A 15,947-nucleotide genomic window follows, 5' to 3' on the forward strand; every position below is an offset into this window, starting at 1 on the left:
TCTTACGTTTGAAAAACTGACAAACAATTTTTCAGACAGTCAAGCTAGATGAAAATGCCAACTATGCAGTGTGTCACTTACCTGAAATGTAACAATTTATGTATGTTATTTATTATGCTATCTAACTCGCTATGCTTTAAATCATCAATACCACCTCATATACAATCTATTGAAATGGCTGGTACCGTTCCTGAAGATCTATAATAATATTCTGAGTACATATAATTGAATAAGGAATTGCAGATTTGACCTCTTGTTATTATTTCTAATACAGCAAAGTTGGAAATAAAACTTGTATCCATGACAGCAAAAATATTTAAGGGAGCTTAGAATTTTTGTTTCATTTTTTTTCTCAAGTTGCCTCCTCCTTATTTCAGTATGCCCCTACTCCCACTACTGATTTTAGTCATCAATCTGCATATAAGATGATGTCAGGCTGAAGTGCTGACCCCATGGTGTAGGAAATGGTGTGTGTGCAGGCCAACAAGGTATGTGCTCTTGAAGCACTTTCATTCCTCTTGTCCCAAAATTGCCTCCTCAAAAACTTGTTTCTGTTCATCACTGTGTAGAATCTCTTCATTAATTTTATTCTCTTCTTTCATTGTTCAATCTACTTGCATTTAGGACACAAAATTTCATAAACGGCTACTCTGATGTTCATTAATCACTTCCAGTGCTCTATTTACCAAATTTCTTGTTGGTCTCAGAAACAAAGAGTGCAAGTTGATCAGATGAGAAGCCACCTTCAGTCAGTAGTGTTTTTTGTTTGTTTGTTTGTTTGTTTGTTTTTAATGGTAGCATTGCTGTTTATTTGACTGTTATGTGAATTTTACCTGGACCTCAATCAGAGATGTAGAGAGTACACCGAGATACAGTTTCATGGTCAAATAAAATTTAATCTTGAAACCATTTTGAATGTTTCAGCAATATGAAAGGCATATTTACAACATAACCCTCTCCTATGCTTCTTCTGAAACATGAAGAAAATCAGCAGTCTTCTGTGGGGAAAAATGATTTCACATTAATTCAGCTTTTTAAAAGCTGTTTCTGAGGAAATCTTGCAGCTAGAACATAACTGTGCATTCTTGGAATTCAAACATGTGCAGAGGGTAAAGATTAATTCCTACAGATGCTCTGCTGTACCGTCCATGGCTGTATCTCATGCACTTTAAGCATTATTGATTAATGAATACTACATCATTTTGTATTTTATTTTGTATAATGTTGTGTTTTCTTCTTTTTTGAGGGCCAAGGCAAATGAAGACTAGGTGATTAAAAATTCATATGATCTTCTTTTTATTCTTTTCCACTCATAATAACTTGTGCCTGTAAATATCCCTCAAATGTATGGGTTATTTTTTTTTTTTTTACTTCTGTGTTAGAAACTAAGATGATGAGTTTTCTTTTTTTTTTTTTCCTCCTATTTAGAAAATGGAAGTAGTTATCTACTTTATGACAGCAGATCTTGTCACAGTGACACACAGGCTGAAGCAGAATCTTTCTAATCTGTCATTTCCTACCTGCTCAGAAGTATCATTATCAAGCAAAAAGAGACATCTTAGCTGACAGTGCTTTACAGCAAGTGATTTACAGAGCAAGTTTTTTGTATTTAACATAGTGCTAAATTTAAATACATGAGGACATGAGGAAAAGAATTTTTTATATTCATTTTCAATCAGTGAAGAAAAATATTTGAAGTAATAAGATCAAAAAAAAAAAAAAGGAGAGAGAAAGAGAAAGCTTAATCAGCACCAACAGAATTTAATAGGCCCTTGCTTTTAGACCCCCCAAGTTCAGATTAGCATTGAAGAACATACCAAAATAAATAAAAAATGAAATGGCCGGTTTATTATCTACTTTAGGTTGCAATCAACGTCAAATTAAATATAAGTTTGTAAAATCAGTTTAGAATCTTTGACCTCTCCATATGCAATGGACTTAAACAGAAACTCTTTCAGCTTGTTTCCAGGTATGTCTTTACTCAAAAGGTAGAGACCCTACCATTCTTGTCTTTCTTATTGTTTTCTAACTACAAGAACCAGTTCTTTTAGACGTACAATAGAGCTGCTGCTAAGGGCATTTATAATTTGTATATTTATCTTAAGTGATTTTATTAACTACTTTTGTCTTTTAGATATACACACAATAAATATTTCAGCACAGATGGACAACTAAGTAGAGCCACAGGAGTCTGTGTGGTGGTCTGTGCCTTTCCATGTCTCTGAATATCAGGAAACTGTGGCTGCCTAAAGTAGGGTAAATCTAATTTAGGAAGCCTTTGACTTTCAGGAGAAGTTGCCTCTGGAATTTTGGGACAGCTGAGTCAGAGAGCCCAAGTCAGATTTGAAGAGTCAGGCTAAAAGGGGATAGCTAAAGCTAGATGGGATGTTACAATAGAGGATAATTTGGTAGTGTGAGGGATTTAATTTGACTCTAGCAGTTGGGAGCAGAGAAGTGAACATCACCCTAGGAAGCACTTTGAAGGTGCAGAGAGCCACAGGTGCCATTCCACACACTCTTTTTCCATGATGGCTGTTAGTAGGCAGCTTTGTGGGTTTTTTGTTTGTTTGTTTTGTTTTATTTTTTTTTTTCATTTAATATAAGTGAAGATACACTGTCTTCCTGGTAACATATTCATGGTTACTCCTTCAGCATACACAAAGGTGTTGCTGTTGGCATCAGTAGGGCAATTTCTTTGAGGAAAATCATCCCTGGAATTGATCAGCTGTAACTACAGCTTCTATGGGAAATCAAAATATCAAGAAAAACATTGTCCATAATGCTATGGCCCATAATTAGATGAGGTGAGGAATCTCATACACCATTCATGTGGGATTTGGTATTCAAGCATGTGTCCCCTGTAGCTGGTGGTGTTTTCACTGTAAAGCCTGAGTAATTAACATATAAGGAATATGGAACATAAACTATATGATTTTGTATACTGTAGCTTAAGACTTCTATAGTGCAGTTCTACAGAAAATGAGTTACCTTCACACACCCTTGCAAGGAAACAGATCTTGTCATTTCACTTGGCAAGTACATACACTTCATTTTACTCTGAAAACATCTAACCTTACCAGCAGCTTAATTTCTGAAATTTCTGTCAGACATCAATTTGTCAGACTGCCCCTCTGTTGCCTGCTGTCACCTGGCAACAATATGGAAAGGAATATTGGTGGCAAGGTTCAACCTCTAGTGCCATACTACCAATATCCACCTCTGATGTCATGGGCCAGCATAACAAGATGGGATTTACTTTTGGAAAAGCTCCTGTATTTATTCATACATTGTAATGCATATTTTCATGCACAGATCTTTTATATATGTTATGGAAATGGTACAACAGGGATCATAATGCAAAATAATGTATTCCAGTATGTATGCAGTATCTAGAGAGATGCAGGTATTTTTTGCTTCTCTCACAGATTCCTGTTTCAAACGCGAAATGCTACAATCATGTATACTAGCTACAAAAAGCACCACACCTTTGTATTTGCCGTTTTAGTTAATTACGGCAATAACATCGAGTGTTCTGCAGATCTTGCACAATTAAATAGCAAGAATGCAGAATTTGGTTTAATGGATTTCTTTCATTTGATTTTAGAATTAAAAAGTAAGTATTGCTTTGAAAAGGAACATCAGTATCTGCTGTTTAGAGCTGTGATGATTTTTTTTTCTCCAGACTCTTGGTCATCATAACTTCCCATTCTTCATTTCTCAGTTTCAGATGTCAGCATTACCTTCCAACATAGTCACTGGGATTCCAGCCAAGTGCTGGTGTGGACTGAGAATTGTCATTTTCACAGGTGTAAATCAAACTATCTCTGTTGTTGCCAACTGAAATGCATTCATCCGTGAGAGGCAGTGTCTTACACAGATTCCTTTGAACCAGAAGATAGCTTTCTATGAATTTCAAGTACATGGTAGTGAAAGGAAAATACCACATCTGTTCACATGGATATGTTCACAGCATTGCTTTTCTCATCTGATGTGTTGAGGTCTTTGGACCTATGGTGTTCAGATTCAATCCTCTGCTATGTTTCTGTAAAATATTTTACAAAATTCTGAAATTATAAAAATGTAATGTGATGAAGAATTTCCAATGAGCTGTCACCAGCAGCTGCACGCTTCATTTTAGGTCATATTATTTCAGTAAGATGTATAGAACTGCACTGGAGAAATAAGAAATTGGAATTCAATGTATTTCCTCAATTTTTATTCTTCAGTTATTGTCTAATTGCCATTACTGAAATTTGTTGTCGAAATCTGTGTCTGTTGTTACCATGCTGTTGTAGGTAAAAGCCTCAACAGATTCTTGGTCCCATAAGCTGTTCCAGTTCTTCAGAACACAGATGCTTACAAAATATCCTTCTTTTCCAAGCAGTACAGAAGTGTGTGAACACAACAGAGGGTGCTGAAGAAAGCCTCTGTGTCAACATAACCATTAGTTAGGAACTGTGCGTGGATCTGTCTCCAAGAGGTGGCATAGTGAAATTCACAAAACAGGTGTGGCAACATGGAAATCTGTGATGAGAACTGGAGGGAGAATATCTCTGGTTGCATACTAAGATGTTTCTAAAAATTGAGAGATAAAAAAATTATCCAGAACCTAACACAGCTATTTGGGCAAGATCTCTATTGAAAACATTTCTAATTCATAAAATACAAAGTAGTTTTTTAAACCAACATGGTTTAAACTTGAAAGACTAGAAATGATGAACATCCTGACACCTTTTCAGATACTTTACGTACACAGTTTTGAGCAAGATGAAGAAGTCACATTATGTTTTATTTATTATTTCTCCCAAATGAAATTCAGCACAGCTATAGTCTTAGACTAGTTGACACACTGTAATTTGGAGTTGAGTTCAGTAAGAATATGAATTATGCAAAACTGAATTCCAATATTAATTCTTACATTTAAGTTAAAAAGAGAAGCTCAGGACACAGTGTTTCTGTATGCATCAACTCTGGCTGAAATGATGGTTCAAAAATCATCATCAGAAGTATATGCAACTTGTAACTTACATGTATAATTACTTGTATGTTCAATAAGTTGGTGTTGATAGAGCTTTCAATTTGTGCAATTGATTTAATTTGGAAAGAAAAAGATAATTATTTCAGAATGTGCTTTTGCACGTTACTTTTTATTTCAGCATAATGCCACAAAAGTATTTTTTTTCTGGAGGAGCATAGAATAACATAAATTAATAGCTCCTTAAGTCACTGATGATGAGAAAGATAAGAATTCATTTGAACAGACCAGGTCAGGTAGCGGTTTTGTTCTTCACTAATTTGTTCCTAATGACTTATTTGCCATCAATATTACTAACTGGCAGCCACACTCATTATTGGAAAAGTCTGGTCTGACTTAGTATGCTTAAACTAAATCCCTGTGACAGAAGGAGATAATGGTTTTATTTAATTGGATAATCAGTGATTTAATTTAAATAAAACTCAGCTTTATTTGACAAACAAATCATTAGGAAAGGGGTAGAAAACCTTCCTGTTTAATTCCTCTTGAATAAGACAGTATACTAATCTAAATCTGACAGTATATAAAAGGTACTTAAGAAAGCAGAACCATGTTTTTTTTTTATCACTTTTATAAAAATTAGATAAGAATGCTAATTCTTGAAGGTAGATACTTTACAAAACATAAAGAAACTATAACAAGATGTTCCTAAGAAAATTAATCATGATCATAAGATATGCACAGCTTGCTATTTCAAATAATTATTTTTAGTCTTACCTTATTATATATATATATGTATATATATTTTTTTTCTTTAATTGAGTTATTTAATTATTGTTTAATATTGTCATAGAACTAAGACTATTCGTGGGTGGACATGTCTATTAAAAGTCCTTTACAAAACTAGTACAAAGATACACCTTCTTATTGCAGATAGTTTTCAGCCTTATCTGGAAACAAAACTATATTTTCCAAACTATCTATATAAACTGTTATTTTCCTCCTTTTTTCTTTTTAGTTTATCTTTCTTTTATTGCATCATTTTAGTTATTGTTTCTTTCCATATGCTTATATTCTGTCCTAACTCTTCCTGACACCAGCTTTAGTCTGGGATCTTGGCTGATTAACGCACATTAGCTACATATTTGAAAGGTGCCTTTAGTCATCCAAATTTTTGGATCAATAGACATTTATAGTGAATGTGACATGAGCAGATAATGTCTTGTCCCTAAATGTCCTCTGAAGGGTGTCTCTAAGTGCGCGTGTGATGAAGGAGGAAATAAAAGTATTTGATTTGGTTAGTGACAATTGCTCTGTTCTTTAGGTGAGTTGATTTCCTGAATTAAAGTCTGTGACCCCACTACCTTGTATCTTGGGAGGGGGGGGGGAAGGAACAGCTTGTGTTTTTATTTGGAAGAAATAATTACATTTATATAAAAGCCACAAATGACAATCTAATGATCAAGTTTTAAATGAAACTCTATGTAAATCATAGAATACTTGCCAATATAAAATGTGTTATGTGATACATATCTTCACAAATAACTCTATTTAAAAAGGGCAGTCTTCCAAATAGTCTTCATAAGTGGCTAGTATCAAAGGTTTCTCATTTACATCCTCTTCCTCTTCACTAAAATTCTAATTTTTCTACTAAAATACTAAAATGTTCTACTATAAAATATGCTACTAAAATATTGTACTTATCCTACTTTTTTTTTTCCCCCTAAAAATTTTAGATTTTGAATTCCTGCAGAATTATTTTCAGAGTTATTTTGTAAACGTTTGTTTACAAAAGAGTTTACCAAACCAAATAAATTGGCTTTTGTCATGGTTTTATGACTTTTGCTTGCTGGTATTCCGCATCATAACATGTGTTAATGCTCCAGTTCTGGGCACCTGTCCGGATTAGAACTACATTCCCCAGGGAGCTTTGTGGTCAGAGAGTAGATATAACCCCTGGAAAAATCACCTGATATCCCTTTTTCCCTCAGCTCTCCTCCCTGTTGCTCATCCCGACCGTACGCATCACCTCAGCACTACTGTAAGGCCTACAGCTTTCAGATACTCTCTCACTACGTTTGATTTATTTGCTTCAATTCTTATTATATTATAGTGTGTTATCTTGCATTCTGATACTGTATTTAGTAAATTAGTTTCTTTCTCCTCAGATAGTTGCCACTGTTTTTAATTATTTTGGGGTCCCAGTTTCCCTTTTTTTGGAGGCGTGGATTTTGCAAAATTGCTCTGCTGAACCAGCCAGTAAACCATTGATAGCTTTTTTAAAAGTGGTGGTTAGGAAGGACAGGAAGTGTTATGGCCTGCCATAATGTTTATTGCAATAATCAAAATTCTTGCTAGCAATTAGACATAACTGCCTGTAGAACTAATTTATAATTTCTTGACACGCTTGTGGTGAGTTTTATTACCATTTTTTTTCCTTTTCTCTGGAGCAAACTAGCTGTCAGCTACTCGCAGGATGGAACAGACTGTTAGATCATGTGGCCCAATAGACTGACTCAGTCTAGCATCTGGTATTGGATGTGATTCAAGAACACTGTCATAGTTTCTGCATAGATTTACGTAGTGTACTTAACAATACTCCCCATCTTATTATTCATACTTGATTTTTTGTCAGGCTTTTCCTTTACCATATGTGTTATTGTTTGTACACATTACCAAGAATTACGAGATAATGTGCCTTTATCTGCCATTACAGAAAAAGTCAGTTTTTCGCACTAACAGTTTGCTGCAAGAAATGATTAATTTTACACTTACAGTAAATTTGTCCAACGATCTGACCCCAAAGTTGTCTCTGTGTTACTTAGTAGAGAGGATAACAGAATATATTTGAAATGAATCCTTTGCATTTTTCAAACCTTTGTGGCATTTTTAACATTAAGGATTTACAACAAAAATGTAGCAGTGAAGAAAATTCATATGAATACACTTGTTTGTATCACACAGTCTTAATGAATCCAAGTAATTCTGAAATGTAAACATCAGGGGAGTTTCAATAAGATTTTTGTAGTTATGCTCTTGTCTTGTTGTTTTGTTCAAATAGCAAAGCAGGGCTTAGAAAATAAGTACAAATAAGAAGGAAAAATGGAATACCAGAAAAAGACTACTGGTGCACAGAGTCTCAGAAAAAAAGTAGTCTATTGCAAATTTTCCATATGTTCTTCAGCACAAAATGTGTTTTTTTTCTCCTAATGCAATACAGTATGTAGCATATAAAACCAAGATACACTAGCATACGTTTATTCTTAAGCTTAAACTGCTTTCTTGAAAATTTTAAGCATTCAATGCCAAGACTACTTTCTAGTGCTGTGAAAGTCCCTGTTCATTGATGAGGACTAGATGGCCTTTAAATGTCCCTTCCAACTCAAATGATTCTATGGTTCTGAGTCCAACCAATGCTGGCTCCTCTCTGTCTGCTCTTGCATGTGAATGTCAATGTTGCATCTCTTTTTATTGCTGGAGAATTTAGTTCAATTTAAATTAAAGCAATCAGCTACTTAACTACAGTAATTAGATGCTTTGTAACATTTAATTGCTCCACAAATTGCATGGCTCAATATGGGTTACAAATAAGTATGCATTTGCCTATTGTCCTGCAACAGCATTTGAGGAGCCTATAACATGGTATGATTTGATGAAATAAACACAATGTGACAAATCCTAGCTAATGCAATTCTGGCTAAATCAATGAAATGATTTTTAGGTTATACCAGTTGAGTGATATTTCTGAAGCACAGTAAACACAACTAAACAACAGAATTGCTAATGCTACTAATTACCAAGTCCAGTAAATTTGAAAGAGATTGGCTTGTGCTTGTTTTCTTATATCCTTCTTTCATTCTTTTAGCACTCATTATTTTGCTTTCTTCTTGTTATATTTTTTTCCCCTACTAGAGAGAAGAAAAAAAAAAAACAAACCTATAATTATTTCTCTGTAGTATAAGCCTAGCTTGATTTGTTACTAATTGAACTTAAACCCTTCAGCTGGCAATCAGAGAGATTCAACCATTTCAGCTTTAGTTCCAAGTCTGATAACAGGATATGGTAGAAGAGGCAATATCCGTTGCATGGTTTCCTGTTTACAAATCCTTGCTTGGATATCATATTCTTTGTCCTTGTGATATTCCTTCTTCCAGGAGTATGGAGCAAGGGGGACACTGCAATAAAGCCTAGACATACTTTGTTTAATGCAGTGAAGCAAGTAAGAAAATGCTGAGATTCCCTTTATAAAATTACATTTTTCTGTGAGCTTTCTCAGCATCTTTTTGATTTATTATTTTGTTTCACTCCATTTGTGTCTGTAAGCCTCTATCTGATAATGGAAGAAAAATAGCAAGTTTTAAGTGAGCGAGGTATAATGGAACAGCAGGATACTTGCGAGCCACTTAAATTAAAATGATGAGGAAGAAATAGATATTAATTATCTCAGGCTGCATTATCTTTTCATTTCACAAGGAGGGAATATTTAACTCCCTAGGAAGAAAAGAATTAATTTCCTTTGAATTTTTCCACAGTGAACCAGTGCTCAAGAAGCAAAATGCTTCCTTTCAGACTGGAGAAATAATTTAAAATCCCATATAGGGGGTAACTAGATGAAAGATCAGAATCCAGTATGTTCAGTAAGCAGGAATGATGAAAAGGTAGACGAAGAAGAGACTATGTTTATGTTCACTCTATCCCACAAACTATGACCTCCTCCACAGTCACAAGGACCTACTTTCAATTTCAAGGCAATAACTATAAATGTTAATAATTGCCTTTACCTCTTTCTCTGTAGCTTAGCTTCTTGCCCCATTACCAAAACCATTATGTTTCTCAGTAATTCATTCTCTACATAATCTCATTTCGTGTCCCGTGTTTCCTTTATTGTGTTTCACCTTGGGCAGTACATCATGTAAATAAAGCCTATATCCATAATCTGCTTAAAGAGAATTCACTCTTGAATACTTCATTCCAGCCTGTGTCCATTATAGCAAATCTCTTTAGACCTCATTAGGTGGGACAAGGAGGTGAGTATTTTAAGGGATGAGCATGAATCCGATAAAGACATTGAGAAAGATATTCATCGGACCATATTTCTACTTCAAAAATGCCTACATTTTCTGTTCAAGACAACGTTGTAGTAGACAATGATCAAAAGGACACACACAAATTCTTGGAGGTTTTTAAGTATTTTCTCTAAGTAGAAATAGAGATTTAACATTCAAATAGGCTGGAGAATGTGCAAATTGGTATTGAAGATGAAAATGATTGAGTTAGAACTGACATTTTTATCTGTATTTTTCCAATAAGGATGAGAAAGCCGAGCTTCAAACTATCCTTTCTGTATCTTAGAAAGCATAGAAATAAATGATCTAATATTTGTGGAAAAGAGGTAGTACTTTTAAATTCTGTTTCGTATGTATTATGATGGAGGAGCAGTGCATTGTCCTTTTTAAACCAGGTTTGACTTTGAGTTTGTTTAGCATTTCAGCAAGCTGTGTGTGAAATGAAAATGAGCTGATTCTCTTCTACTTTTGTGAAAGCCAAATGCCTGTGAAGGATTTTGACACCCTCTCATGTCATCTCACATTTGTTTGATGCAGTTATTGGTGTTTTTCCATTACTGGTCTTAGGTTTTGGTTTCTAACAAATCTGAAGCCCTTTTTCATTGCAGTTCTAGTAGTGAGCAGCATTCATGGCAGAAAACAGGTAAAATTTGAAATGCTGCCTGCCCTAGATACCAGATAGAGCTAAAAATATTAACATTCTACCTGCATTTTCTGTGTGCACTTAAAGACATAGGAAATTGGTTCCTCTAACACCTTTTATTTTACATAAGAGAAAAATAATAATTACTTTCAAGCCTAAAAAGTGATTAATGTTTCTTTCCTCCCTTTTCTCTTTTTGTTCTCAAGCTTCATTCTGACTTGGACAAGGGAGTGGGCACTGTTAAATATACCCTTTCAGGAGATGGTGCCGGTACTGTTTTTACTATTGATGAGACCACTGGAGACATTCATGCCATAAGGAGCCTAGATCGAGAAGAAAAACCTTTCTACACACTCCGGGCACAGGCTGTGGATGTTGACACTAAGAAGCCGCTAGAGCCTGAATCAGAGTTCATCATCAAAGTGCAGGACATTAATGATAATGAGCCAAAGTTTCTGGATGGGCCTTACATTGCCAGCGTACCAGAAATGTCTCCAGTGGGTAAGAAGCTTTAAACTCTTGATAACTAATTGCATAGTGCTTGATAACTTAATTGTCTCCATATGCATTTCCTGCTGAGGAGAGAAAGGGAAGGCTGAAATGAAAATACATCTTTAAAAGTTACTGTTAGAAACGTCTCACTCTGTACTTAGAAATATGCATATTGCAGTTTCATTTTTTGCTTTATTTGCTTGTTTAAAAAGCTATATACACAAATGAGTGCTTTTAACTTTTAACTCCTGAAGAGTTAAAAAAGAAATGGTACTCATGGCAGATACTCTAACTTTCAGAGATTCTGTACTCCCAGACCTGATATTGCATGTGATGAAGTGTGTTCCCTTTTCTTCCTAGTTTGTGTTCATTATTTGCTGTGAAACATCATGCCATTTATTGTTCCTGTCTATGCTGCTGCATAACTAATAGCATTTACATAATCCCATAGTTATGATATGAGGCAGAATTCTTTATCCTGTTACCTCATAGGTGCTTAAAGTAATTATTGCCCTCACTTGGCAGTCACAATGAAAAATAGAAGTGGGGGAGATCTAGCCAGACTTTTCTGAGGTCTTTAAAACCTCAGAAGTATTATTCAAGTTATTGAGTGCACTAGATCCCTAAGACAGAAAAAAACCAGAAGATTCACTGCAAATATGGTAAATTTTCATATCCATAAATGTTACTGTAGGAGCAGAGAACTGTAGAATCATATAATTGTTTGAGTTGGAAGTAGTCTTGAAAAGTTATCTGGTCCAACTTCCCTGCAATGAAGAGGGACATCTACACTCAGATTATGTTGCTCAGAGTCTGGCCTAGCCTGACACTGAATGTCTCCAGGGGCGAGGTATCCAAAATCCTTTACTTTTCAAAGAAAGGTGTGCTGTGATAAGGATGCTGAAGCACTGAAGTAGACTTTTGTTTGGAGAATTTTCACAACTCAATAGACAAATGTCAGGACATAAACAGCATTGACCTTGCATTCGAGCAGGAAAATACCATAAGTGAATATTTCAGGTCTCTTCTTCATGATTGATTCTGCAGTGGTCCCAAGCAGTGCACTTGTAACTCAAGCACACCACCTGCATCCACTGCCAGATGGCACTTTGGGCTTCCTTGTGGGAAGCAGAAATTAATTTCATACTGGGTTAGGGAACCAAGAGACTGTTTGAACCTGTTGCCATTTTCCCTCCTAAGCTAAGCTATCTTTTCCCAGTACTCCAGAAGCCATTACAAGTTATTTAATGCTCCCTTTAGTATCTAACAGTTTCAGAAGTTTTCTGACCACAAAATGTGCAGAGATTCTGTTGGTGCTTCAGCTGTGCAACACAGGTGGTAATATTTTGTACGACATTCCTGGAAGCAGCTACCTATCTACACATGTTTCTACATAAAATTAATGGGGTACTGTTTTAAATTTAGTGATAAACAGTTGTAGTATATAATATGTGATGTGTGTAGACAAGTAGAGATTATTTCATTAACCTCATACATCACCAAAACAAAGAATTGTAGGGGTTGGAAGGGACCTCTGGAGATCATCGAGTACAACCCACTGCTAAAGCATGTTCCCTACAGTAAGTTGCACAGATAGACATCCAGACAGGTCTTGAATATCTCCAGAGAAGGAGACTCTACAATGTCTCCAGGGAGCTTGTTCCAGCACCCTTTCACCCTCAAAGTAAAGAAGTTTTTCTTCATGTTCATATGAAACTTCCTGTGATGTAGTTTGTGCCCATTGCCCCTTTTTCTGTTGCTGGGCACAACTGAAAAGTGCCTGGCTCCATCCACCTGATTCTCAGCCTTTAGGTATTTATAAGCATTGATAAGATTCCCCCCTCAGCCTTCTCTTCTCCAGGCTGAAGAGTCCCAGGTCTCTCAGCCTTTCCTCATAACAGAGATGCTCAACATTTTTTTTATCCCTCTGCTGGACTCTCTCCAGTAGTTCCCTGCCTTTCTTGAACTCAGGTGTACAGAAATGGACAGAAATGTGGCCTCACCGTGGCAGAATAGAGGTGAAAAACCACGCTCTCAACCTGCTGGACACACTCTGTTGAAAGCACCCCAGGATACTATTGGCCTTCATGGTCAATGGCCACAAGGACATGCTACTGGCTCATGGCCAACCTGTTGTCCACAAGGACACCGTGGTCCTTCACTGCAGAGCTCCACTAGAGTAGGTCAGCCCCTAACCTGTACTGATGCATGCAGTTCCTCCCCAGGGGTTGGGACTCTGCACTTGCCCTTGTTGGACATCATAAGGTTTCTCTCCACCCAGCTATCCAGTCTGTCCAGGTCTTGTTGAATGGCAGCATAGCCTTTTCACATGTCACCTACTCTTCCCAGCTTTGTATCACCAACAAACTTACTGAGGCTGGACTCTGTCCCGTTATCCAATTGATGAAGAGGTTAAACAAATCAGGACCCAGTACCAACACGTAGGGATGACTCACCTACAGGTATGCACATAGAGATTAATGGTATATTCTGTTACACTCCGTGTCTTCTTTTTGAAAAATAAACAAATGTATGCAAGTCATACCCGACAAACTTGGTGGCATTTTATGATGGAGTTGCAGCATCAGTGGATAAAGGAAGAACAACTAGCATCATCTAACTTGACTTGTACAAAGCATTTGTCACTGTCCTGCGTGACATTCTGGTCACCAAATTGGAGAAAAACAGATTTGACAGATAGACCACTCGCTGGATAAGGAATTGGCTGGATTGGAGCCACACTCAGACTCAGTGGCTCAGTGTCCAAGTGGAGACCAGTAATGAATGGCATTCCTCAGGGATCAGTGTTGGGATCAGTGTTATTTAAAATCTTTGTAGGCAACATGGACAGTGGGATCAAGTGCACTCTCAACAAGTTTGAAGGTGACACCAAGCTGAGTGGTGTAGTTGATGCACTAGAGGGAGGGACACCATCCAGAGAGACCTGGATAGGCTTGAGAGGTGGGCCCAAGGCCCTGCACCTGGGATAGGGGTAATCCCAAGCATAGATAGAGGTTGGGCAGATAATGACTTGAGAGTAGACCAAGAGAAGGATTTTTGGGGTGTCAGTTGATGAAAGACTCAACATGAGCTGTCAAGGTCCACTTGCAGCCCAAAAGGCCAACTGTATCCTAGGCTGCATCAAGAGAAGTGTGACCAGAAGGTCAAGGGAGGTGATTCTGCCCCTCTACTCTGCACTTGAGACCTCACCTGGAGTATTGCTTCCAGTTCTGGGCCCCCAAACACAAGAGGGACATGAAGCTGTTTGAGCAGGTCTAGAGGAGGGCCACAAAGATGATCAGAGGGCTGGAGCACCTCCCCTATGAGTTCAGGCTGAGAGAGCTGGATATCTTCAGCCTAGAGAAGAGAAGGCTCCAAGGAGACCTTATAGCATCTTTCCAGCACCAGAAAGGAGAACTACAAGAAAGCTGAGGAGGGACTTCTTAGAAGGGCATGGTAGTGACAGGACAAGGGAAATAGCTTTAAACTGGAAGAGAATAGATTTAGACTAGATATTAGGAAGAAATTCCTTACTGTAAGGATGGTGAGACACTGGAACAGGTTGCCCGGTGACGTTGTGGATGCCCCTTCCCCGGCAGGATTCAAGGCCAGGTTGGATGGGGCTGTGAACAACCTGGTCTAGAGGGAGGTGTCCCTGCCTATAGTAGCAGGGTTGGAACTAGATGATCTTGAAGGTCCCTTCCAACTCAAACCATTCCATGATTCTGTAATCTATGGATGTTAGGTAAAATACTAATCCTGGTTTGATTTCATGGGGAATTCTTTTCAAGGTATGCCACACACTATGGCTTTTACACTGACTGGGAGTTGCAAGACTGAGATGTAAATGACTATTATGCAACCTGCAGACATCTATTTAAAATAAATAGCTTTCAATGTATTCTCCCTTGGAAAAACAACAGCAAATGCTATGGCAAGAGTACATCTTCTTGACCTCCATGTTATTCTGGCATATTCACTACTTCTAAAAGATCAACTCATAACAGTTTATTTCCCACCATAGCAAAAATTAAAGATGGATGAAAATTGATCAGAAAAGTCTAGACAAGGGAAAAGTACTCTAAATGGAGACCTAAACTCCAATTAGTGGTCACTGAAGTAGGTAACAAATTTTGCTGTTGGGTTGTCTTACAGCAAAAATACAGAAAAATGCCTTCTATGATGTGTGAGGAGATAGTGCCTTCTCAGATCCATGTCTTCCCACTTCCACGCAGTCTCTTATCCCTGCTACCACACACAAGCTCAAATTTTTCAGAGGATTTAACAAAACTGCTTCCCATTATCAATACTATTTAGTTGCACCTACAGAAATGCCTAGATCTACCATTGCCTGAGGATAGTATAGGAAATCATTTTGATTTTTTAGTTAGTGCAGCATATGGTTGCTTTGGCAAAAATACTAATAAACACTTCCTTTTTTTATATATATATTTTGATTTTTTAGTCATCAATTTTGAAGTCCCAAATATTTTCAACTTCACTTACTATATTTTTGCAACAATGTCTATTATGAACTGCACTCATGCACATTTTTTGTATTCTGTGGGAAGCATGCTACAACATGATTCTTTTTCCCCCTTTCTAGTCATTTCTCTGACAGGCTCTGATGACCAACGGCTTACTGTTTTTTATTGTTGCATGATACTCACATGCAAAGATTAAATGTGTTTCATAGAAGCTTATACTAAATCATCATAGAATGGCCTGGGTTGAAAAGGACCATAATGATCATCTAGTTTCAACCCCTCTG

At 36.9% G+C, this 15,947-nt stretch overlaps 1 protein-coding gene across 2 annotated transcripts in view; it reads left to right on the top strand.

The window, feature by feature from the left end:
* The window catches only part of CDH12 (cadherin 12), a 528,906-nt gene that overhangs the window by 393,036 nt on the left and 119,923 nt on the right, over nucleotides 1-15,947 (top strand). The window contains exons 2-3 of one of the 2 annotated variants that reach the window (XM_025147689.3): nucleotides 378-488; nucleotides 10,891-11,185. In XM_025147689.3, coding sequence (XP_025003457.1) covers nucleotides 465-488; nucleotides 10,891-11,185 — 319 coding nt within the window. In that variant the 5' untranslated portion in view covers nucleotides 378-464. The remainder of the gene's footprint in view (nucleotides 1-377; nucleotides 489-10,890; nucleotides 11,186-15,947) is intronic. The other variant, XM_025147686.3, reaches the window with a different exon arrangement.

The sequence above is a fragment of the Gallus gallus genome, chromosome 2, assembly GCF_016699485.2.
Source record: "Gallus gallus isolate bGalGal1 chromosome 2, bGalGal1.mat.broiler.GRCg7b, whole genome shotgun sequence".
Taxonomy (NCBI): Eukaryota; Metazoa; Chordata; class Aves; order Galliformes; family Phasianidae; genus Gallus; species Gallus gallus.